At 39.2% G+C, this 27,265-nt stretch overlaps 1 protein-coding gene across 1 annotated transcript; it reads left to right on the plus strand.

Moving 5' to 3' along the window:
* The first annotated feature begins 1,609 nt into the window (after positions 1-1,609).
* On the plus strand, positions 1,610-25,658 carry LOC139716331 (transmembrane and coiled-coil domain-containing protein 3-like). Its single transcript, XM_071627884.1, has 13 exons — positions 1,610-2,241; positions 6,671-6,949; positions 12,709-12,900; positions 14,122-14,250; positions 16,505-16,597; positions 17,410-17,602; positions 17,701-17,733; positions 18,930-19,124; positions 20,652-20,788; positions 23,137-23,287; positions 23,776-23,855; positions 24,375-24,524; positions 25,542-25,658. Exons 1-13 carry the CDS (start codon positions 1,789-1,791, stop codon positions 25,656-25,658), a joined length of 2,202 nt encoding a protein of 733 aa, XP_071483985.1. The 5' UTR covers positions 1,610-1,788.
* The last annotated feature ends 1,607 nt before the right edge of the window (positions 25,659-27,265 follow it).

Consider the following 27,265-nt stretch of genomic DNA (forward strand, 5'->3'; position numbering starts at 1 on the left):
GGTTCTTACGGGGCTCTTCTATTCTGTATTTCAAAGATTTTTTGTTCATAGGACCAGTCTTTTTGGATAGTTTTTGGTCACCAGATTGTTCAAGCAATAGCCTTGAATCAATGGAAGAAAATTTTTGCAGTGTATAACGAAGAAAGTTATCGAATTATTGTTATTGATACGACCTTGGTGCATCCAGACAGGCCTCGCTGCACAAAAGGACCTGAAATAGAAAAGAAGAAACACACTCACAAACACACACACACACACACACACACAAACACACACACACACACACACACATACACACACAGACAACAGAATAGATGACAGTAGCTATGCAGACCGTGCATTAAAAGTAAACAATACATTTGTACATTGCACAATGAATGACAACCCTACAATGCAAGGTCTCCCTGCCCAGTTTGCCATGAAAACTAACAAGTGTTGTCCATTTATAGTTTGTAAAAGCCGCACAGAGTGACTGCTGTATAGGGCCACTAGACCATTCAAATTCAGTTTGCATTTTCTGCTGTTGTGCAGCCCTGATGTATTGCAATTCGTGAAACAAGACCACTTGCATGTATTCACCCGTTTTCCCCAGGACGGACGACGTTGTAATTTTGCTATAAGACGCATTTCACATAAACACTTGCCCCAGTATTCTTGGGACTCGTCTTCAATGGGTTAACAACATTTGTGGTTTTCTCACACAACAACATATACATACTTCATATTGATTCTATAAGCATCATGTTGTCAGATTAATTTTCAGTTGCTGATTTTACAGCTAAGTTCAAGTCACTACCAGGGGCTGTGGAACATTTTTGTTGTTGTTGTTGTTGTATTGGAGGCTGAAATTTTGTGAAAAGAAAATGCTGAAAACAAAAAACAACACATGAAATATTTCATACCCCCAAATTTACACCATCAGGCATTTTCATTAGTGGTCAGTGTGTCACTCAGAACCACAGCCACAGAATGAGAAAAAAGTACTAGTATTCAAGGTATCACAATTTTTACAAAAAGCCAGATAAAAGATTTCTCACCTTGGGTGATGACTTAGTTCTTTAATTTCATACATATATCAGTCAACTTGAAATTCATGAAAATAGGACCTCTACAAAATGTATGGTTTATATACACTACTTAAAAATGCTGAACAAATTTCATTCACGAAACTATGCACTCTTTCAGGCTTTCGACACTTCTGTTTAGTGGGTCCATTGTTTATAGTCAACATTCGCTGTTACAGTGTGTGACTGGAAAAAATAGGCAGTACAGTCTGTGTTTACCTTAGGAATGCTGAAAATTTTTAGTCTGAATGTTTCTATTCCTAGACATACAAATGTGTATCGATGTGTGCTTACTGTGCCTTTTAGGGTTACATGTATTTACGATATTGTTTAATGTTTTTACTGATCAATCAATGACTATCAGAGGGCCTCGCAACTGCAAATATGACAATTTATGACCCAGAGTTTTTAGTCAAACATATCACCAATCAATTCTAGCAAATATTTTCCTAACACCCATTGTTTTGAAGAGAAACAAATTATCTATTGTCTGTATGTTGCCCTTTTCTTCTGTTGCAGACAGCCTGTGGTCCCTTGGACCAGATCATAGTGACCATACCTGATGCTAGAAAATACAGTTCCTGCGACTCATCAGTGTGTCTAGTATCAAAACGTTCATGAAGTATGACATGTGTGTCAACACAACCAAAAGACGTGAACACATCCAGAACACTGAGTGTTACAGCACTATCCAGATGAGCTTCCAAAGCTTTGTGAGGTAGCCATGACCAAAGGAAGTCCATCAGTAACCATGGAAACTCTCTCTAGGGGCTGCAGGAATGGTTTCATCCATTTCCAGAGGATCTCCATGGTCCTACTTCTCCTTGCTCTCTGGATAGTGACATCTGATGCAGCCCACCCAAAGGCCTACAAGGAGGCACTGAAGGTGAAGGCCAAGGAAGGGGCGGAGACCAAGGGTGGGAAAGGCGCCCTCGGTGGGCCACAGGAGAACTACTGGCTGCCCGGTTCCTGCCAGAAGGTTGTATCTCTGGTGCAGGCCAAGCGGCGCGTCATGGAGAAGCTGAACCAAACCATTGCCAACGTGGAGGACAATCCCAAGATCCCTGGAGAGGAGAAGGCCTTCCAGGTGCACACGTTCCAGATCTTTCAGCGGGAGATCAACGAGAGTGAGAATGAGATCTTTATGGCCATCAATGGACTCCAGAGGGTACTAAAGGTAACTCGTCAATCAAATAATCTATCTGCAGAGATGCCAACTGCCATTTTTTTCTCTTTTTTTTATTAAAGTGGTTTGTACTGTTTTCGGTCCAAACTACTGTAAAACGAGGGATGTTCGCGTACATTTGAATTTCGCGAATTTCGCGAGCACCATGATTCACGAAATTAAAATGCACACAAAATTTCTTGTTTACACGATACGCATTGAACACCAGTGGCAATTTCATGCCATGGAAAAGGCCGTTGGCTCCAATTCGCGAAAATTTCGTGCCACGAGTATATTATGTTTTACAGTAATCTGCATGTTTCATGGAAAGTGCAGTTTTCCCCAAATGATATTGCTACACATAGATTTCTACATGTATGGCAATGCTGTTTACGAGGTTGGCTTTCTGGCATCTGGCTAGATTCTTTGAGGCTTCACATTAGTCAAAATCATGCTCCCCCTCCCCCCCCCCCCCCCCCCACCAAGAATTATTCACATATCAATGTGAAGAATAGAGGGTCATGCAAATCATGAAGCACGAGATAGGTTTAACGGTGTCCCAGATTTGATAGATTGGTGTTGAAATTGCATCAGCTCACCCCTGTCCTTTAAGCTTCTTGTATGTTTTAGCAGTCACACCCCACACAAGTGTCCTTTAAGTTGAAACTTGATGCTCTGTCATACAAGTGTTTCACCCATTTTGGGTGGTTCTGTTGTACAAGCAGGGCTTTTATTCATCATAATATATTGAAAGTTACGAAGGCATCGTCGTTTTAAAAAGAGAGTACATTCATCTTCTTTGTTGGGGGCTCATTTTGTTTATGAATTGTCACCCTCTGCAACCACACTTGAAGAGTCAACACTGAATCTCAAAACAGGTACCGATACGTTGTATCTCTGATAAAGCAAGATATTTGCATCAGTTTTTTTCATGCCCCAGATAGTAGGAAGAATTTCCAATTGACTCGTATGGATAGAAGATACTGCCACCACACTACACATGATGATAGCTGAGATTTTTGTGGCCACACTTATTTGCGTGTTTACTCTCTGTCAGTAATCTTCATATATGCGCATGTGTATAGGCTGACATGTATTATGGTGTCTGCGACTGGTGTGTGTGATACAAGTGTATGAGTCCAGAGAATAATCTACAGCTCTGTAATGCATGTACCTGAGAGCCCTGTTAAAGTCTGCCTCTGTAGCTAATTATCTTTTTCTTTTTTTTTTCTTGCTGTAAAAGTATCTGCAGCTGTGAGCACAATTAGCATACCAAACTTCTAGTCATATTTTCAATGACTCTCTCACCCTTGACAACTTACAACATACCTACCATAAAACTCATCTTTTTGTTCTGAAAAGCACAGAAACTGACACTTTCTTTCTTTTATGTTGACAGTGAACATACACTGTACTGTAGCTAAAATATGTTGGCGAGTAGATCAGCAAAACTTACACAGAATATTCCATCACATAAATTCAACAGTCACCATTAATAAGCTGCCAGACGCCAGCAGCTCATGATGCAAAAACATGTCACTTTGGCCTTGAGAAAAATTTTTTCAAAATTTGAAGTTTCCTCCAGAAGGGCCTGGCAAGAGTAACATGATTTCACTTGGAGGTGTAATTACCAAGCTGTAAACATGACTGAAAAAAATTTTACACCCTGTTGTGGAGAAGCATGACACATGTAGTGAGTTATCTTGAATTCCTTCTGGAAAGTTAAGTACTTTCATAAACAGGCAACCTTATCCCCCCCCCCCCCCCCTCCGGTTTTACATAGAAGTGGTCTGTTGCATACTTAAGTGCATGAAGGTTCAAGAAGTTCATCCGATGTGATTAGGGAGCTTTAGATCTGCAATGCAAATGGAAAGAAGGAAAAAAAACTGTTTTGTGCGTGCGCAAGACCACTTATCAAAAGCAAACTCATGTCATCCGAGTTTTCATTCGAGACTGTTCTGGGACATTTTAGTGTCCGCTCATTTTCACAACGCAGAGAGCTACTTGATGCCATTATGCCATCAGCTAGCCACAAACGATAAATGGGGGCGCTATTTTCCTTTTTTAGGCTATGTCTTCCCGAAACCTATTAAGCTACTTTGCAACATGAGGCAGGGAGAGAGAAAAACGGGTCAATGCAACCGTCGTCTTAGCGTGCTCGTAGCAGATCTAAAGCTTGCTATTGTTGAGTTAATCACATTTTCATTTTTCATGTTCACCCGAGTTGCTTGTTGTAGGGATGACTAATTTCTCTTGTCAGAAATGTCACAAGGAGATCATTTTTGTTCTTGTTTGGTAAAAAGTCCTGGATGTGGATTTTTTTCCCCCAATCTCTACAGTGGATCTGTTTCCTGTCTCAGGTACATCCTGTAAGGGTCTATTGTACTTCTTCCTATACATACATGTGACCATTCTATTATCTTTTATTGTCTGAAGATACACACACAGTACAAATATGTTGTGTGTGCCAAAGGCATGAACAATATGTGTGCTGTGTATCAAATTTGAGTTTATGAAAATTTGTATGAGTTCGAGCAACATGCTTGTCCGGGTTTGCCTTGAATGTTGGCAATACTCATTACACAGAGCAAGAAATTGGAAGTTTACAAGATATTTGGCTCATTATACCCCCGCCAAACGAAGTTTGAAGGGGGTATATAGGAATCAGCGGACGGTCGGGCGGTCGGTCGGGCAGTCGGTCGGGCGGTCGGTCGGGCGGTCGGGCGGTCGGTCCGTTGCAAATCTTGCGTCGCGAACTACTTCCTCAGTTTTCAACCGATTCCGATAAAACTTGGCACAGATGTGTGCCTTGGGTTGTAGATGTGCAAGACATATTTTTTGACAGTACCCAAAAGTACGTTGCCATGGTAACGGCATATTATGGGCAAAAATGGGTACAAATCTTGCGTCGCGAACTCTTCCCACAGTTTTTGATCAATTTTTATGAAATTAGGTACAGATGTTCATCTGAATATGTTAATGTGCAAGACACATATTTCCGCAGTGGCAAAAAGTGCGTTGCCATGGTAACGGCATGTTATTGGTAAAATATAGGGCAAAATGCTTCATGGCAAAACTGCTTCATCAGTGTTCTTCCAATTCTCATGGAATTCATATTTAATGTTTGTCTTAGGATATAGGTCAGCATGACACATTTCTTGACAGTGACAAAAAGTATGTTGCCATGGTAACAGCTCACATATTATGAGCCAAAATGATGGAAAATTTTGTGTTGCAAACTACTTCCTCAGTTTTTGCCCAATTTCCATGAAACTTGGTACAGATGTGTGCCTTTGGTTGTAGATGTGCAAGACGCATTTTTTGACAGTACCAGAAAGTACGTTGCCATGGTAACGGCATATTAATGGCAGAAGATCAAGAAAAGATCTTGCGGATTTAACTACTTCCTCAGTTTTTTGACCAAAGCTTATGAAATGTGGCACACACCTTGATCTTGGTGGGAAGATGTGGAAGACATATTTTTCGGACGTGTCGGAAGCTGCGTTGCCATGGTAACGGCATATAAATGGCAGAAGATCAAGGAAAGATCTTGCGGATTGAACTACTTCCTCTGTATTCGACTGAAGCTCATGAAATGTGGCACACACATTGGTCTTGGTGGGAAGATGTGCAAGACACATTTTTTGGACGTGTCGGAAGCTGCGTTGCCATGGTAACGGCATATTAATGGCGGAAGATCAAGGAAAGATCTTGTGGATTGAACTACTTCCTCAGTTTTTGACAAAAGCTTATGAAATGTGGCACACACAATAGTCTTGGTGGGAAGATGTGCAAGACATATTTTTCGGACGTGTTGGAAGCTGCGTTGCCATGGTAACGGCATTTAAATGGCAGAAGATCAAGGAAAGATCATTCCTTGGGTAAGACTGTCGTCACGGGGCGGGGGTATTAATCACCTTAAGTGATATTTCTAGTTTTTACAGCTGCCAGCAATAACCACTGATGTATCGACCAAACACAAAATTGAGTGTTCTGATCATGAATGAATACCAAAAGAGAGTCTGTCTCCTCTTCCTGGATCAGTAGTTTCAGGACACTGTTAACCCGTTGAAGACGAACTGATTTTGCTACATGATGTATAACATGCATTTCCCACAAACACCTGCCTCGGGACTAGTCTGCAGTGGGCTAAGCAATTCACATTTTCTCATCCTTTAAATCGGTAGCAACAATCACTGCAAATACCTGTACACATTTAATGATTCAACATTGTCTTCGTAATGAGTGATAGGCTCATGTAGCAGCTAACAGTGAATACTCAAGACAGAACAAACACAGAATTACTTAACGGCTTTAATACTTAACGTTGGAGATTACCTTGTAGCGCATTAATTGTAGACCATGTGTTTAATCTAATCAGATGCTAAATTTGCTGTTCCATCTGTGCTTCCACCCTCCCCCTTCTCCCTTCTCCCCACAGGGCAACTACAAGGATATCCTCAACATGAAGGAGAGTAGCCGGCTGCGCCTTGAGGCCCTGCGGGAGGCCACACTGAAGGAGGAGCAGGAGTTCAACGACCTGCTGGCCGTAGAGCGCAAGCAGATGGCGCTACAGGAGCACATCCAGCACGTGAACTACGCCCACGGCAACCACACCAAGGTAGAGACCATCCTGGATGAGATCCTACAGGAGGTGGCCGAGGCGGCAGACAAGCTGGAGGTTGGCATCGAGGAACATGCCTTCGACAAGAGTAAGATGGTGAGTGTGCCCTCTTGAGGTGACATCTTTGTTTTCATCATTTAGTGATGGTGGATTCTGTTTTACTGATTGGTCGATCAACCACATAATATGTCTGTAAGGTGTCGGAGCGGAAACATTGAACTGCACATTACTTGAATATGAGACCACTCTGAAGCAAATAATTTTCACACAACAATAGATGTATGATATACTCTTAAATGAATCCCACAAGGATTGGAACAGTCATCCCCCAGCATTCCCACTGATCAGTTACTAGCCATCCCCTTTAAATGGGATATGTTGCTTTCTTGAAACCAAGCACATATTGGTCCCCTGAGAATGTGCATTAGCGGTGCTTATGTAGGTTGAAATGGGTTGTCTTATATATAAGCAATCATTGTGAAACAAAATGCTGTAAAGGTGCCAATCATAAAATTGTCATTTTCATCCTTTTGTTTCTTTTTATGCCTCCGCCTAAAGGGTGCCGGAGGCATTATTCTGTCTTATCTTTAGTTACTGTATTTCTATTATTCATGATATCATGTTGTAGTATATAGAGTATGGTAGTGATTGTGAAAGAAGTGGTCTGAGACATCACAAAGATTATAAAGATGATAGTCATATTGTTTTTTTGTTTGAAAAGATTTTATTTTCTGCATTTCATATTTTCTTTCAGAATACAAAAATAACAAAGGCAGGTTCAATTACACAAATACAATTCTGAAAATTATTGACATATTACATAGTAAGTCATATTTTGTATATAAAGACAAATGAAACGTTAAATAACATACAAAATGTTTATATGGCCAATAATGACTTGATTCACAGTACAATATATAATATATACATATAATGCAGAGGGCCGCCGTTATAAGCCGTGCTTGAACAGACGGACAGCCAGAGTTAAATTACCATTTTTTATTGTAGTACTTGAACACTAATACGGATGGGCCATGTTAAAATGCGTGTAAATCCAGTTTTATACAATTACTTGGTAAACAGGAGTGGTGCCTGTGAGTGCGTGTGCAGGTGATGAAGCGCGAAAGTGTTGATGGTCAGCACTTCTAAGAAAATGATTGAATATGTTATAATATGGGCGAAGGGTCAAGCAGCAAAGTAAGAGAAAGGGAAAAGGGGGTGGACCAAAATATTGCCTTGTTGTTGAGTATAAGAGGTACATGTTTAATGATTACTGTACCGTATGATATTGTGCCAAGAAATATTTCTTTGTATTTGCCTTAAAGGAATAGAGAGATGTGCACTGTTTTATGTGGAGAGGGAGTGAATTCCAAATATCAGGCCCGTTATGCCGAATTGATTTTTGAGCTAATAGGAGTTTAGGGTTATTCAAATGGAAATCATTACGATGGCGCGTGGGGTAAGCATGGACATCCCTGTTAAGGGAAAATGCGTTGTGGAAGAGTGGGAGTAGATTTTGCGTGTATTTGAACATAAATATTGCTGTTTGAAATTTGTGTATATCGTCAACTTTAAGAACTTTTAATCTAAGGAATAATGGATCAGTATGTTCTAAATAATGTGAGTTAGTACATATTCTTATTGCCTTTTTCTGTAAAAGAAAAATAACATTTACTTTGGTTTTATTACAGTTTCCCCAGACAACATTACAATAATTAATATACGGTAAGATTAATGCATTGTATAACATAATGAGTACTTTTTCCGTTACAAAATATTTTAATCTCCGAAGTATTCCAATGACTTTAGATATTAATGTGGTTATATTATCAATGTGGTTATTCCAATTTAAATTGGAGTCAAGGGTTACCCCTAAGAACTTGGTTGATTTTTTTCCAATAATGGGCATACCATCAATAATAATGTTATTAGGCATTATCGGTTGCAAATGTGAAGTATTGAAGTTTATGAAACACGTTTTATCTATATTTAGTGATAATTTATTGCATTTAAACCATGTAGAAATTTTTGCAAACTCAGAATTAAGTATATCCACTAGTGTGTTTAAACAGTTGTGAGAGTAGAAGACACTGGTATCGTCCGCGAATAATACATAGGTGAGAAGGGTTGAGGAATTTATAATATCGTTAATATATATAAGAAAAAGTAGAGGTCCTAAAATGGATCCCTGTGGTACACCGCAAGTAATATATGACTTAAACGAGGTACTTGAATGAAATGCTACGTATTGCTGACGTTGGGATAAATAATCTCGGAACCAGGAAAGAACTATTCCTCTTATGCCATAATTATGTAGCTTTTTTAATAAAATTCCATGGTCTATTGTATCAAAGGCCTTGCTCAGGTCCATAAAAACTCCTATCACGTGCTGTTTGTTCGCAATAGAATCGATAATTTTGTCACAAGTTTGAATGATTGCAAAATCTGTAGAAAAACCTTTTCGAAAACCAAATTGGTTAGGATTTAAAATGTGGTTATCAACTAGAAACTTATACAAACGTTCATGTGCAATCTTTTCAAGGATTTTGGAAATAACGGGCAATAATGAAATTGGACGATAATTCTTTATTTGGGACGCATCATCTTTTTTGTGAATAGGGATTACTTTCGCAATCTTTAAAGAATTTGGGAAGATCCCAGTAGATAATGATAAGTTACAGATATGTACTATGGGGGTTACTAAAAAATATATTATTTGTTTTAGTAAGTGCATACTTAATCCATCGTGGCCACATGATCTACTCGACTTAAAAGATCGAACAATATTCAGTATTTCATTTTCATTCGTGGGAGTAAAAAATAAAGAATTATTATTACTTTCAGGAAGGTAATCTGTAAAATTTCCAGCGTTTGGAAGTATTGTTGAGGCGAGATTGGGGCCTATGTTGGTAAAGAACTTATTAAAACAATTTGCAATGATTTCAGGGTCGTTAACATCTTGGTCATTTTCGGAAATAACGGTCGGGAGTTCTTTCTTTTTATTCTTAATAAGATCATTGATAGTTCGCCACAGTTTGGTTTTACTGTCCTTATTTGATTCTAATATGTCTGAATAATATCGCTTTCGAGATGCCCGGATTAATGTGGTTAATGTATTTCGATATGTTCTGTATTTTGCTTTGTTCTGTGGTGTTGGTTTACGTAAGGACATTTTATATAAGCGATTACGGGTGAGTATAGAACGCATTAGCCCTTTGGTAATCCATGGTTGTTTTATTTTTGCGCGATTGTTCTTATTAACTAAGGGAATACGATTATTATAATAATAAAGAAATTTATGCAAAAACATTTCGTAAGATAGATTCGCGTCATTGACCGAAGTCACATCTTGCCATTGTTCGCGTGATAAATCAGATATTAATGAATTAATATTTTCGTGAGATTCTTTTCTTCGCGTTCTATAGCATTTTTGTTTTGGTTGAACGTTTCCAATCTGCTCGTGAATGGTAAATATGGGAAGATGATCAGATATATCTGAATAAAGTATGCCATTAGTATAATTTTTATCAATAATATTAGAGAAAATGTTGTCGATTAAAGTCTCAGTTGACGTGGTGTTACAGATTCTCGTAGGCTTATTAATGTGAGGATAAAGACTACTTAATGATAATGTGTTATGAAATCTAGAAGAATTATGGTTTGTCGTACTTAGTAAATCAATATTGTAATCCCCCATTAAAAACAAACTTTTATTTTCATGAATAATTGTATTTGAAAAAATTTCAATGCTGTCTAGAAATAAATCTATTTCGTTATTTGGTGGTCTATAAATAATACCTATAATAATATTTTTAGTTTTATCATTTATAATTTCGACGAATAAGCTTTCAACACCATTTATGGATAAGTCAGGTCGGAGTTTGTAACGAAGTTGATTATGTATATACAAGGCTACTCCACCTCCTCTTCCAGTCCTTCTATCTGCACGAATCATATCATAATTTTGAATACTAAACATATTTGGGGAGACATAATGCAACCAAGTTTCAGAAATTCCTATTACGGAAAAGGCAAAATGGTGAAGAGAGTTTAAGAGCGTTTCGATTGATTCAAAGTTCTTATTCAAGCTTCGTGAATTGATATGAATGAGGCTGAAGTATTTATCTATGGAAAAACTGTGAACAGATCGACTATCATTTCCAGTTTGGGGGCAAACTGCAAACATATGCTTATGACATTTGATTGCTATGGTAGTAACGTAAGAACAATGAACAAACTTTCGTGTAATTTTCCTTGTGATTTAGTATCTTTTATTAGCTCACCTGAGCCAAAGGCTCAAGTGAGCTATTGCGATCGCCCTTCATCCGGCGTCCGTCGTGCGTCGTCCGGCGTCCGTCGTGCGTCGTGCGTCGTGCGTCATGCGTAAACTTTTTACATTTTCATCTTCTTCTTGAAAACCCCAAGACCGATTTTCATCAAACTTGGCAGGTAGCATCCCTAGGGGGTTAGGAACTCAATTTGTTAAAATGGGCACCATGCCCCACCCAGGGGGCCCCCAGGGGGGCCCAAACCCCCCAAAATTAAGGAATCTGTAAAAATCTTCTTCTCTAGAACCGGAAGTGATAGAGCTAAGTTAATACTATGAGTTAGTACATTGATGACTGTAGTTTCAAGTTTGTTCATGGCAGAATCAGGGGTGCCCCCCTTGGGACCCAGGGGAGGGGGGTGGGGAAGGGTTTTAATGAGGCCTAAATTGTACATTTTCATCTTCTTCTTGAGAACCCCATGACCCATTTTCACCAAACTTGGCAGGTAGCATCCCTAGGGGGTTAGGAACTCAATTTGTTAAAATGGGCACCATGCCCCACCCAGGGGGCCCCCAGGGGGCCCAAACCCCCCAAAATTAAGGAATCCGCAAAAATCTTCTTCTCTAGAACCAGAAGTGATAGAGCTAAGTTAATACTATGAGTTAGTACATTGATGACTGTAGTTTCAAGTTTGTTCATGGCAGAATCAGGGGTGCCCCCCTTGGGACCCAGGGGAGGGGGGTGAGGAGGGGTCCTAATGGGGCCTAAATTGTACATTTTTATCTTCTTCTTGAGAACCCCATGACCCATTTTCACCAAACTTGGCAGGTAGCATCCCTAGGGGGTTAGGATCTCAATTTGTTAAAATGGGCACCATGCCCCACCCAGGGGGCCCCCAGGGGGCCCAAACCCCCAAAATGAAGGAATCTTTAAAAATCTTCTCTAGAATTAGAAGTTATAGAGCTGAGATAATACTATGAGTGAGTACATTAATGACTGTAGTTTCAAGTTTGTTCATAGGAGATCCAGGGGTGCCCCTCTTGGGGGTGGGGGGGGGGGTGGTTGGAAGGGTCCAAATGGGGGCCTGAATTGTACATTTTCATCTTCTTCGTGAAAACCTCATGATGGATTTTTGTCAAACTTGGCAGGTAGCATCCCTAGGGGGTCAGGATCTCAATTTATCAAAATGGGCACCATGCCCCACCCAGAGGGCCCCAGGGGGCCCCAATCCCCCCAAATTAAGGAATCTTAAAAAAATTGGGCCCTTATTGTACATTTTCATCTTCTACTTGAGAATGCCTGGTCAAATTTTGGTAGAGCTGTGAATAATTTAGATTAGTGACTGCGTGAAAGGTGAACTTGCGATACTCAGGTGAGCGCTAGACCCGCGGGTCTCTTGTTTTCAGTGTTTTGATTATGATTACAACTGTTGTAATTACATTGTATCATCATCATTGTCATTGTTATCATTACCATTCTTTGATGATAATAAAGAACAGTGTTTATCATAGACTGCTACTTCTATGGGCAACATATGATGATGAAGATGATGAGGATTATTATTTCCACTCTCCATGATCAACCCAGGCCAAGGGATCTCAGATTGAGGCTGTGGTTCGGATCGACGAGATCCTCGCCAACTTCAACAACTCCAACAATGTGAAGAAGCGTGAGGTGCAGCCGGGAATGAGCCTGCTGATCGACGCCAGCAACAATCAGTACATCCTGACCAAGCCCAAGGACACCACAGTACCCCTGGAGGATCACCACTTTATCAGGGTGAGAGAAATTCCTCCGTAATCCTAGCCTCTTTACAAAGCCCCTCTCACTGCTGTTAGCACTGACAAACATGAGTGAAGAGCTAGAAAGCTGTAGCCAGGCACTTTGGAGGTGATTGTGATAATTATTCGTGGCTGGGATAAAGACTAACCTGCCCACAACTCATACTGATCAAAGCCTTTCCCACTGCTGTTAGCAGTGACAGGTTTGAGTAAAGAGCTAGAAAGCTATAGTGAGACACATGGGTGTGTGAGCCTTTTGAGGTGATTTCGATAATTATATGTGACTGGGATAAAGACTAACCTGCACATTAGTGATTTAGGGTAAATACTCATTTGGCGTAAATACTCATTTGGCGTAACGTTACTCATTTGGCGTAAGTACTCATTTGGCTTAAATACTCATTTGGCATAAATACTCAATCCTGAGTGATACACACTATCAAAACCAAAACAACAACATACTGATCAAAGCCCCTCCCACTGCTGTTAGCACTGACAGACGTGAGTAAAAAGCTAGAAAGCTGTAGCCAGTCTCATGGGAGTGTGAGCCTTTTGAGGTGATTCTGATAATTCTTTGTGACTGGGAGAAAGCCTAACCTGCGCACCACTCCTACTGAAGGATCCAGTCACTGATTAATTCAGGTACTTACTTTGACCGATGAAAGTGCTTGATTCAGCCATAGAGTTTTCTCCACTACAGTGGACTCCCGTTATCACGAAGTCCTCAGGACCGGCAGTTTGCTTTCATTTTATCAAAATTTCGTTATAACCAAATGAGTAAACAATCAAAAACATTGAGCAAATAATGTTGCGGCCAGAATTTTACTTCATCGTAACCGGAGTTTCGCTATCGTGTTCGTTATAAAGGGAGTGCACTGTATATGGCAGGGTCCCCTCAACTTAACATATGACAATGGTTTCTATGTGACAATGGTTTCCTTTGCTGATTAATGTTATTAATGTACATCAGGGTCCAATTTCATGAAAGATGTTAGGATAGCAACTGTTGCTTGAATAGCATCTTCCGTAGCAACAGCCAATTAGGAAGCAGGATTCTTGTCATTGACATGACATCTGCTATTGCAGCAAGAGTTGCTATGCTATCTTAGCAAATCTTTGTTTATGAAATTGCACCCAGATCTGTGTCTCAAAATCCATTGCTATTGTACATGATGAATTAATTGGTGGGGTGAAACACATCTTGTCATCTTGTTCCCAGGACATCATTCTGATGGTGATACTCGCCTCAGTGCTCGGCTGGATCAGCAGCTCCATGGGATTCCCTGCCATGTTTGGTTACATCATGACAGGGGTCATCCTGGGATCAGATGGCTGCAATGTCATCAAGGTATGGAGTAAAGAGAGAGATAGAGAGATTTAGGGCAAAGGAGGAAAAGAAGAAATTGTTACCTCCGCCAAGGGAGGAGGTTATGTTTTCATTTAACCGTTTGTTTGTTTGTCCGTATGCAAAATAATTCAAGAAGTAGTGAACGGATTTGCATGAAACTTGCAGGAAATGTTGAGAACAACACAAGGAACAGATGATTAAAATTTGGTAGTATTCCAGAAATTTTGTATGAATTTTATGAAGGATTTTCAATATTTTAGCAGGTAGGGTCAACGAATTTGGGAGTTCAAGCTGCACATTTTCGAGGTTTTCATACGTGCACCAAAGTGCGTGCTCTCGTTTCTGCTAGGGCAAGGCGCACTGCGTAGCTTAGGGATGATGACGTAACAAAGGCTTCTATATTGGGAAAGTGGGCTATTTTCAGCATGCATGTATGAGTGGAAATCACTGATCTCTGTGGAAGAACAAGATCAGTGGTTAATAGAACCTGCTTGGTAGAGGTCTGCACTCTCAGAGTGCTTTTCTAGTTCAATTTGAATTCCTGTTCATTTAAGCCAGTAAACATACAGCAGGTGTTCTTTTTCTTATATTTTTAGTCAGAAAGATTGTGATGGTACATATATCCAAACTAGGGCTCGCATGAAAGAGAAGTTTTTAGTCTACCTTATGAAATACTTGCAGTAAATAATGATAATTGTTATAAAACAAATACAGCACCAAAACCACAGGAATCTGGTTTCTGGGAAGTGGTGGGTCAAAGTTCAATTCTGTCAGTGTGTGTGCCTTTAGATCTTTGTTAAATCTCTGTCTTCTTCATGGATGTGGTGCTTATGAAATGAAACCTACCGTAATGACACGTTAGCATTGAACTGTGATATTTACAGTGTGACACAGATGTTTGCATTGTTGCTTGCTCAGTCAATAATGTATTGACTGAGCTAGTTATTGTAGCTTTAAGTAGCAAAGATATCTCCTTTTTTTTTTTAAACAAATCAAGTAGCAATTTGCCTCTCAGAAAGATTTGTTGCTATTAATGAGGTTCATTCGACGTGCACTTGTTTTGTTTTGTGTGATTTGAACCGTGGACAAAGTGGTATTTGTTTGATATTTTGGCAATTGCGTGCACATACAAATGTGTTTTAATATTTGCTCCATGTGGCGATATGATTTTTCATTGTGGTCTCCTGGATGCCATTGTAATTTGGTTCTTTTATTTTTTCCACAACTTTGGGAAACTTTCTTTTACTATATAGAAGATTACAACCACACCATGACATTTGCAATCTTGGATGCTGAACCAGTGACCATGTTACTACTACATACACTATTTAAAGGGGATGGTTAGTAACTGATCAGTGGGAATCAGTGGGAATGCTGGGGGATGATTGTTCCAGTCCTTGTGGGATTCATTTAAGAGTACATTATATATCTATTGTTGTGTGAAAATTATTTGCTTCAGACTGGTCGCGGCCGTTAACGATCGCCCCGACACTGTACAGGCATGCTAACCTGGAAACATTGAACTGCACATTACTTGAATATGAGACTTTTCTGAAGCGTATCCAGGCAATTACCCCCAGAGGGCAATTACCCCCAGCTAAATACTGGTTAGTGGTAAGGTTAGAGTAAAGTTTAGGGTTGGGTTTAGGTTTAGGGGTAGCAGTTTGGGTTAGGGTTAGGATTGGGTTCAGGATTAGGATTAGGGCCAGGGGAAGGGTCTGGGGTAATTGCCCAGGGGGTAACTGCCCTAGACCCTTCTGAAGCAATTAATTTTCACACAACAGTAGATATGTAATGTACTCTTAAATGAATCCCACAAGGATTGGAACAATCAACCCCCAGCATTCCCACTGATTCCCACTGGTCAGTTACTAGCCATCCCTTATAATAGCAGTGCCAATTTTTTGTTAATCAGGACTTTCCATACAATTTTGCTGGGGGTTAAATTCACAATCATGGAGTACAGTAATGGACAGAGAACTTAGAAGTGTTGGCATCTACTTACACCGTAGGCCAGTTAAATCTTAGTGCTAATAAATTGTATGATCAAGTACCTTGTTCATGTACTGTGTACTGCTTACCAGTGCATGTACATGTTATATATATGTGCATGTTATATACATGTGCATGTTGCATTCATGTCCGGATCAGACTAAATATTTTTTTGTGTTGTTAGCACCTGACTGCAAAATATATGTCATACATTATTCAGTTGATCTTTTGTTTCTCTGACTTCGTATTTCTTTTACCACAGGCTGTAGTACAGGTAGAAAGCTTGGCTGAGTTTGGATCCTTCTTTATTCTCTTCTCAGTAGGACTTGAATTTTCTCCCGAGAAAATCAAGAAGGTTTGTACATCTGCGCACATTTTTAAGTTTTCATAGATTTTCTGTGCTGGAGTCTGTTTGAAGTGACTATGCATAAATTTTGTTTGCCTCAATTTTCATGTCTCAATGTACTGTGAAATGTGTGCATTTTAATTTCGCAAATTTCGCGAGAGCCAAGATTCGGGAAATTATAATGCATGCGAAAGTTCTTGTCTACACTATATGCATTGAATGTTAGAGGCACCTCGTGAAAATTTCGTTCTGCGAAAAAGGCCGTCGGCTCCAATTTGCGAAAACTTCATGCCACGAAAATATCATGTTTTACAGTATCTATCATTGTTACGTATTCATTATTATAATTACCACTATTGTTATCACTACTACCACTACTACACGTTGTACTACTACTATTACTACTACTACTACCACTACTACTACTACTACTACTACTACTACTACTACTACTACTAAAAGTAGAAATTCTGCAAAATGTACCACATATGCAGTGCTCTATGAATCTTATCCACTTTAAGATGCAGAGGCATATTTCAAACCAATTAGTCACACCATGAATTGTTTTTTGTGATATTACCACTATTGTTATCACTACTACCACTACTACACGTTGTACTACTACTATTACTACTACTACTACCACTACTACTACTACTACTACTACTACTACTACTACTACTACTAAAAGTAGAAATTCTGCAAAATGTACCACATATGCAGTGCTCTATGAATCTTATCCACTTTAAGATGCAGAGGCATATTTCAAACCAATTAGTCACACCATGAATTGTTTTTTGTGATATATTTTTTTTCTTCAGGTGTGGCGAGTCGCGCTGACCGGCAGCATTGCGATGAGCGTCCTCATGATCGTCTACGGCATCCTGTTTGGCTCCGCCCTTCACATCATCCCGCGCCAGAGCGCCTTCATCGCTGCCTGCCTCTCACTGTCCAGCACACCGCTGGTGGTCAAGTTTCTCAGCACCAGCACGGGCCGCAAGGAGAAGGACGTTGGTGAGTGGTGTGTAGTGTAGACATGTACAGTCAGATGTGCTGTAATGACAGTTGTCAGCACCCTCAACCCATTGAGGACAAGTCCCGAGTATACTCAGGTAAGCGTGTGTGGGAAATGCGAGTTGTAGCAAAATCAAACTGTCCTCAATGGGTAAAGGGATTGCTCTCATGACAGTTGTTGATACATTAAAGGAACACTCTGCTCCTTAGACAAATTGGCTTTATAATGCAAAATAACACACAGCAAAAAACAAAAACAAAAACAAAAAACTGAAGATTCCCCATAATCCAAAAATTAGGAAGTTATTGAATTTAAAGGGGATGGGTAGTAACTGGTCAGTGGGAATCAGTGGGAATACTGGGGGGTGATTGTTCCAATTCTTGTGGGATTCATTTAAGAGTACATTATATATCTACTGTTGTGTGAAAATTATTTGCTTCAGATCGGTCTCATATTCAAGTAATGTGCAGTTTAATGCCCCGTCACTGTACAGGCATGCTAACCTGGAAACATTAAACTGCACATTACTTGAATATGAGACCATTCTGAAGCAAATAATTTTCACACAACAATAGATATATAATGTACTTTTAAATGAATCCCACAAGGATTGGAACAATCATCCCCCAGCATTCCCACTGATTCCCACTGATCAGTTACTAGCCATTCCCTTTAAATGTTGAATATGTGTTTTGCAAAATTGGTATTGGACAGTCACATCACATTTCTGCAAATTGTAAACATGAAGTGTATCTTCTTGCAACTCTTCCATTTGTGGAGTTCCTTTGTTTGTTTGTTTGTTTGTTTGTTTGTTTGTTTGTTTGTTTGTTGTTGAGAATACAGCAACTACAAAGACCTACAACTTCTCCTCTATACACTCATATTATCTTATCTTCACCATTAGTAGCTAGCATTGAGTTTGTTTGTTTGTTTGTTCATTTTCCATCTGAGAAAATGGCTGGATAGCTCATATTCAGCTATGCTAAGCTAGTCTTCCATGGGGTCCAGTTGGATGTGAGGCGGGACCACTTCACCGGGTTAAACACCCTGCTCTTTGCGATGAATGAATGAAGCGGGATCTTTTACAAGCATGAGTTGTGACTCTCTCACACACGGGACCTCCATTTTATGTCCTATCCATGGGACATTCCCTAGAGTCATATCTACAGAGTCTTGAAATCAAGCCATTTGTCATGGCATCTGTGCAGTCTGTACGGAATCAAATACAAGTAGAAGAGTTTGCAGTAGAAGTGCATTTATGACTCTACCACAGTAGTATGTTTATGCTTTTCACTTGTCCCAACCTGCCCCACCCATTCCATCCCTCAGAGCTGCCAGACTTTGAGTACGGCCACACGTTGCTCGGTATCCTGGTGATGCAGGATGTTCAGCTGGGCCTCCTGGTTGCTATCCTCCCGACGCTTGCCAACGCGGAGAACGCCCTCCCTGACGACGCTGGCAAGACATCAGTGATGTCCAGTCTGACGGCGATACTAGGCTTGGTCATGTGGCTTGTCCTGGGTGAGTCTACCTTCCTCCTATTTTAAACTGAATAGCACACACTGTGACCATACTGTGCAGCAATAATGTGTCAGCACTCAACCGTAAGGCCGCCACACACTACACGACTTTGCCACGATTTACCAGTCATACGACCTCAAGACGCGAAGCTTGACGTCACCAGCCTTGCCAGTTTCCAGTCATGCGACTGGGTCTGAGTGCCAGTCGTAGAGATTTGACACCAGATTTTTACATCTGGTCATGGGCTGTCAATATAATGTGCTGAAGCCAGAACGGTCGTAAGCCTGGCTGTGTAGTCTGATCGTGTAGTGTGCAGTGTTAAGTCGTGCAACTGATCATATGACCGGTCTGATCGTGTAGTGTGCAGTGGACTTAAAAGACCAATGCAATACAAATGCATGCAGACTAGTGTTGATTTACAATACCCTCATCATCACCTATGCAGCCAAAAGAACAGGTAACTACATTTGTATGTGTCACATGTTTTGATTATAATTTCTCTGCTAGTTTTCTGCAGATTGCTTGGATTCACCCGCAATTAAGCTTCCAAACCAAGGTTCTTGGGATGACATCATTTGTCAATCACTACTAAACAGCTAATGTGATTGGCAAAAGACATTGGACTGCACCTGCCCCTAACCTAAGCCTAATTTGCATATTTCCATGCAATATCTGTTGTTAATCATAACACTGACGATTCTTCTGTGGGGGGGAAAAGGCATTACTGTTATTATCGTCATTGCAGTCTTATATTGATTAAAACTTAAGCTCTGCTTCACTGAACATATGTTGTTGTCTATTCAAATCCAGTTATAGGAAAACCTGTATGCCCGATATGTAAACCTGGAGCAGTGTGCGTCATGTGCATTAAGCAATCAGTATTTATCAGCTGATAGGCTAGCATGAATATTTACATTTCATGGTCAGAAAAACAGCTGGGAAAATAATATTGATTTTTGCTCCTTGTATGACATCTAGTCCATATAGACTTCTGCCTCATATCAACATGCTTACACTGTATATAAGCAGAAATCAATTGTATTGGATGGAGACTGTACAGACAATCTAACATGTATTTTCACTGTTTCATGTTTTTCAATTTCCAAGCCCCCAATTTATGCACTTGTTATTCATGCCAAAAGAAACAATATGCCTCTTGGGTATCTAATTGATCAAAAATGTCCTCCTTTACTTGATGAGTGGTGAATAAATTCATAAAGAATTCATATGTGGCAAGCATCGTATATTTCAAAGTTGTTAGTTTTGCATGATCCTGTAACACAATGGAGAGTAGTTGTGTATACAGTGATTAAACTGTTCTTTATATACATACACATGTTGCAATTTTTGTGTATACCTTCATGTGCAAATAGTGCACTTTTGTTAGTACATCCACATTCATGTTTACAAAACAAATTGTCAGCTTTTAGTTCCGCAAATGACATTTCTGGTGAAGAATTTGTTGAAATGCTAAAACAAATTTGGACTGAAATTTGCTCACCTTTCATGTTCTTGTGTGTGTGTTAGCCATGGGCAGCATCATCCTGCTAACGTACACCTTCAGCAAACTGGTGGTTCCTGTCGTCTTCAACCGGCTGAAACAAGAAGGCAACAAAGAGATTCTGCTGCTGGTCACTCTCTCTTGTGTCTTCATCCTCTTGATGGTGAGTCTGGTCATCAAGACTACCGGTACTGTAAAGCAAGCAAGGTATTTTCGCAGCATGGAATTTTCGCGAATTGGAATTGACAGCCTTTTTCACGGCAGAAATATTTAAGAATTGCCTCTGGCATTTGATGTATGTACATGGAGTGTAGACACGAACTTTCTCATACATTTTAATTTGATGAATCTTGGCTCTGGCGAAATTTGTGAAATTAAAATGCATGCGAACATTCCTTGTTCTACAGTTTTTCTCTCTTTCTTTTGTAGTCTTATGTATCCTATTGGCCCAAAATCAAAACACATTTTGATACGTGCATGTCAAAGGTACGTCTATGTCACGCTTATTTTAGTCTGTGGACTAACTTTAAACCATGGTCTAAATTCAGACCACCTTCATGAATTTGGACCACTGAGTGCAATGGTTGAATGAATGAAAATGAAATAATTCTGAATACATTTGTATACACGTACAATCCATGTCACTGTGTTTTGTTTTTCATACTGTAACAAAAAAATAAACAACGAAACAAAATGAATAAACAAACCAACAAAAAGACAATCTGCATGAATTGTCAGATATATTGTTGACAATGCCTGCATTTTGTAGTTGTTTTGTTTGTTTCTTGTTTATTTGTGTGTAATTTTGAATCCTTTATATTTTTTTTTTGAGGAGGATATGGGGAGGAAGAAGACATTTCAAGTTTTGGGATAGTGGAAATACATCTACAGTGCAGACAGGTGCATTTTACAGGAGGATATAATTCATGCCTCTAAATTTGTGTTTGTGTTTGGGGGGGGGGGGGGGTGGGTATATGTTTTTTAAACATTGACAACTCACTTAATCAGGAATCTCATCGAGGCTGTTATTTATCCAAGCTTCTAGCCAGGTCCATAAGACTGTGTTACATAAAAGATGCATTATGTAGATCAATTCTTGTTTATGGGCATATTATGATTGGATATTTTTAATTCAGTTGAGAGCATGCAAGGTCTGTCGTGACGTGTTCAAACTTCATCCCCCCTAGGGTTGATTGATCGTTCTTTGTTCAGAAGCAATCAGGGAAAAAGACCCTGCAGGTTGTGTGTGTGTGTCTGTGTCTGTGTCTGTGTCTGTGTGTTTGTAAGTGTTTGTGTAGATGTTTTTAATGATTCTGAGGGAATTCTCTGGCCACATACCTGTCAATGTCTCTTTAGAAGGTAATTAAGTGATCGTGATGATTGATGCCAATGATGGTATTTACCAGTAATCAAGATTATGGTGATGTTGAAGACTGCAAGACAGCGTAATTGATAGTGGTAGAGATTTAATGACGATGGTATGGAAGTGAGTAATGTGAATGAAATGATGGTTGTGAATGCGATGATGCTGACAACCTTAATAATTGGAATATGAGGATGGTTGTGATAGTAATAATGATGATGATGATGGTGATGATTATTATGTTGATAATATTTGTGATGATGGTGATAATGATGATGACTGCCTTGATAATCAGGATTTGAGGGTAATCATGATAATAATAATGAAAGGACGATTACTGTAAAATATGATAAATTCGCGGCATGAAAATTTTGCGAATTGGAGCTGATGGCCTTTCTTGTAGCATGAAATTTTCACGACTTACCATTGGCACCCAATGCATATTGTGTAGGCAAGGACTTTCGCATGCATTTTAATTTCACGAATGTTGCCGCTTGCGAAATTCACGAAATTAAAATGCATGCGAACATTCCTCGTTTTACAGTATGTTGGTGATGTTTCTGATGATGATACTGATGATAGCCACCTTAATAGTTAGGATTTGATGGTAATCATGTTAGTAATCATGAAATGATGATGTTGATGATGATGATGATGATGATAATGGTAATTATGATGATGACAACCTTTATAATCAGGATCTGAGGATAATCTTGATAGTAATGATGTTATGATGATCAGGACGATAATGGTGACGATGATAATGATAAGACTCAGTAACTATGATTTAAAGCCGATGAAGGGGGATGATGATGTTGAAACTGACACAATGACAAAATTTACAGATGGTTGTGGTGATTGTAACTATGGTGATGCTAACTCAGTGAATATCATTTTGGGTTTGAATGATGGATATTGTGGCTTGGGCGACAAGACCTCATATCTGCAAAATGTCAACGATGATGACGAAAAAAGTAACAGACAGTTGCTTTCTGGCAAGATCGTAAGGAATAGCAATGTGATAGTGATCAAGATACTCTTACACCAAAATATCATATAATGAGAATTACACATTAGATGACTTTATTATAGCATAGTTTTGCTACTCTTGCTGATGTAATAATGATCCTAATCTCGTCTCATTTTAGTTCACGGATGCATTTGGCTTGTCAATGGAGCTGGGTTGCTTTTTGGCTGGCGCCATGCTCAGCACGTTGGGCCACTCACAGATAGAAGAACTTAATCAACTGGTCGACCCAGTCAGAGATATATTTGCATGTTTATTTTTCGCCTCAATAGGTAAGTTACCTCTTTTCAGTGAGAAATTTAGTTTTTCTGACCGTTGTTGTTCACAGTATTATTGCTGTGTTTCATCATTATTGGAGATTCACAAGTGAGATCTGCCCTATATAGCACAAATTTATCAGTGTTTTTGCAAGGTACAAAGAATGCATGGTGAACCACTCATGACTAAGACCAAGGGAGAGTATGTGTTGAATGAATTCTTAAAATTGTTTGCTGAATTAGCAGATTTACCAGGATGTAAGATTTTTTGCTTCTCTCACTCTGGTAATGGAATCTACACAAATACATGCTTGATCTTTGAACCACCTCTAATTAATTTTTTTTTTCCTTAGGTGAGCATGTTACATCCTAGTACAGAAAAGGGCAAGTGTCCTTGTGTTTTCTTGTCACAACAGTGCATTTTGTTAATTGGTAGCTTTCGGGCATGTTGAGTACGACTGACCTCAATTTTTTTTTCTTGCCTCTTCTGTTTCTACCACCAGGACTTCATATATTCCCAACCTTTGTGGCTTATGAGCTGACGATTCTGCTGAGTCTCACGTTTGTTGTTGTCATATTAAAGGTAAGAAAAATCAGTTATCAAAATCTTCATGGTTAATCTTGTTTCAGTTTGTTCTGGTGAAAAACAGTAATTGCAGGGCAACTTTCTTCAGTGCTGTCTTCTGTGTGATCATAAGCTAAAGGCATACTAGCTTTAAAATATATTTTTGACTGATTAACATCTTTTCACATGATCAGAATATATTTTTGTAGCATTCAAAGAGAAGAAGATTAAAGTCAAGGAATGCTGTCATGTGTCTCTGCCATAAGTTCGTCTGATAGAGCTAGATTTCATCACTTCCTTGTCAAATAATGCATGTCTTGGGAATTCACTGATGATGACAAGTGAAGGGAAAGTCAATGAGAAATATGTATTTTTCCTCTTTAAGGGAAAAGATTGAGGTCAATTTTCCACCTTTGAGATGTATTTGTGCTTCAGCAGGCAATTTCATTGCAAGGTAATGTTTTTTGTGAATATCACCCGACATGCAGAGTATTGAGTAATACCACCTGTTGATAATAACTGTCATTTTGTCTCCAGTTTTTGACAGGTGTGTTTGTGCTGGGCATCCTGCTTCCACTGAGCAGCAGACACATCAAGTGGGTCGTAGCATCAGGCCTGGCCCAGGTCAGTGAGTTCTCGTTCGTCCTGGGCAGCCGGGCACGGAGACTGGGCATTCTGTCGCGAGAGGTATGCTGAAAGAGAGTGATTATGTAAATGCCGATCACAACAGTGGCTACTGGTACTGATCACATCCGAAGTTGTGGTGATCGCTGTTTAAGACAGTGATAACATAAAGATTGATAAATTATTTCTGTTGTTTGAGAAAATGCTGTCTCAAGAGGTGCACCAAAAGAATGTTTTTTAGAGACAACTACAAGGTGTATGCTGAAAATAATTAAGTAGTGGTTATAAATGAAAGTTATGATGCCTGTTTTGAAGACAACAAACACAAATTGGTCGGAATGTTCCCTTTTAAATAGGATGAAATCAGTTTCCTTGGTTATACAAGATATTCTTCACGAGCTTGTAGATTTCACAGTTTATTTGATTTTGCTTTAATAATAGGAGGATTGATTTGGCAATAAAAAGTCATGTTATACTGGCTTGTATGTCCATTATGTGAAGGCTGACGACATGAGGTATGTCTGGTGAGATACATATTCTTGCAAAGTATCTTTCTATCAACTGATCTATTCCTTTATGAAACACCCATGGGTGTCAGGGCTTCGCACTTGTACAGCTCAAGAATATATTTCCGTAATGTGGAGTTGTTTGGAGAGAAATACAGAAACAAAGCTTCACAATTTGATCTTGTAAAGGTGATGATGTTTGTTTGTATTTTCATGATTGTTGCTATTGTAGCTGTTATTATGTCTATCGTAGGATTTCTGCTATGATTATGATTATTTTCATTATCATCTTCATTACCAACATTATCATCATCAGTATTATCAGTGTCGGTATCATTATTGATTTAATCATTATGTCTTAGAAGAATTAGCAGAGCAAAATACTAGAAAGTTGTAGAGTCAGTTTGGTTCCCTGGGCTTTTAACACTGTCTGTGCCATTGAGTCAAATATGCATAAATTTGACACACTGACTTGTGGACAGGTAATTAATATGACATGCAGAGGGTTAAGATTGTCTTTTTGTACCTTTAAAAACTCTCCACTTAATGCTTCCTTTCTCCTTTTCTCATCAAGGTGTACCTGCTGGTGTTAAGTGTAACCACTCTCAGCCTGCTCATGGCTCCCATCCTGTGGCGCATCTCAGTCTGGAAGTGCAGGCGACATATACACCGACCGGTCCTTGCAAGGTGACCAAGGATAAGAGATCGTTGGGAAAAGAAAATGTGTTCCCCCCCCCCCCCCTTCGCTGTTTCTTTTAAAAGTGAAATGAATGTTCGCAAGCTTGGTGTAGCAGTGTAGGCAACACTTCATCGGCTGAGAATGATATGGGCGTTAATAAGGTGCCTCAAACACTATGGCTTTAGTGGCAACTTTAATAGTGCCCTTCTCATTCTAACCTGACAATATAATGGCCAATTATTCGTGCTGGGAAGCATAGGGTTATATCTGCAGAAGTAGAACACAAGAGAGAGTGAGGGAGAGAGACTGACTGACTAACTGACTGACAGACAGAGATATGAAAACTCAAAAATTCTTCTAGAGATTGCCTGTGTAGGTTGCAAGTTTGTGTTTGTTTGTGGGTTGTTGTTGTTGTTGTCTTTTTTTTTCGGGGGGGGGGGGTATTAATGTGCTTAGAAATGCCAGTATCAAGCTCTATCTAATTGTTGTTTATTATGCTCATTATTATTATCATTATCATGATTATGTAATTTGGAACACCACAGCAGGATGTAGCATAGTTGATGGTGTTAGTTTCAAGCCATTGTGATCATTATTATCTTTGTATCCTTTTGAAATTTATCAAAAACGTACAATGTATTTATTTCCGTGGTTGTCACCTTCCCTTCTAAGCCTTTCCTGTGACATTTTGAGAAAGATCAGCTTCTTGTTAAGGTTCAGGGATTAGCTGTGTGTGTTCTACCTCTATCTTCCTCTCAGTATTCCAAAATATGACACTGAAATGGTGACATAGATCAATAGGCTTCGGTTGTCAGAGTATCATGTATCTGTCATTTCATTTCTCACAAAAAGAGAAAAATCAGAGGTTATTCTGCATGTTTTATCAGCTCTGAGTAAAGAGAATTGTCAGCACAAAATTTTAAGTGTCTTTTGTAGAGATCAGTTTTTTGACAATATGGAAGAAGCCTTTCTGTGTTTGATTTTGCTTTCTATTTTTGAAGGGGAAAGCACTGTGAACAGATTTTATCTCAAAACAATATTGAAAGTGTATCAACTGCTTAGTCCCAAGTGCACTGCTGTTTATAATTTCAAAGGAAATATGATGACTTTAACTAAATTTCTGCTGCTACACAGTTTTGAGTGTCACACAGTTTGATCTTCAAAATTGTAATACTCATTCCTAAACTTTTGCTCTTATTCATCATGATGAGGAGATACATGAAGTAGGATATGATTTAAGAGCCATTGATGTCTAGCTAACCCAGAGCATATCAGCTGGGATTTTCAAACATGAGCAATAAACCTTCAAACCTTGTAGAAGAAATATTCTGGGAACAAAACATATTGTTTAAAACTTGCCATCTTTTGCCCTTCATAAATTTTTGTAGTTTTTATTCCAATGGAAACATTAAACAGGGATTTTCTCTTTTCATTGTCATTATTTTTTCCGCTGCGTGATTTCGAAAAATCTCTCAGAGATTTGTTGAAATTCCGAAACTGACTTTGACCAATCATAGTTGGTCTGAGAGGTACAGTTCCACAAGTTTGATAAATAGTATATTATGTATAATCACATCATATCCATGGTGTACAAGGGTATGTGGTGTATCTCTTTAGTC

Source organism: Diadema antillarum, unplaced genomic scaffold (assembly GCF_040938485.1).
Source record: "Diadema antillarum isolate AM-2024a unplaced genomic scaffold, OU_Dant_1.0 scf00000064, whole genome shotgun sequence".
NCBI classification, from domain to species: domain Eukaryota; kingdom Metazoa; phylum Echinodermata; class Echinoidea; order Diadematoida; family Diadematidae; genus Diadema; species Diadema antillarum.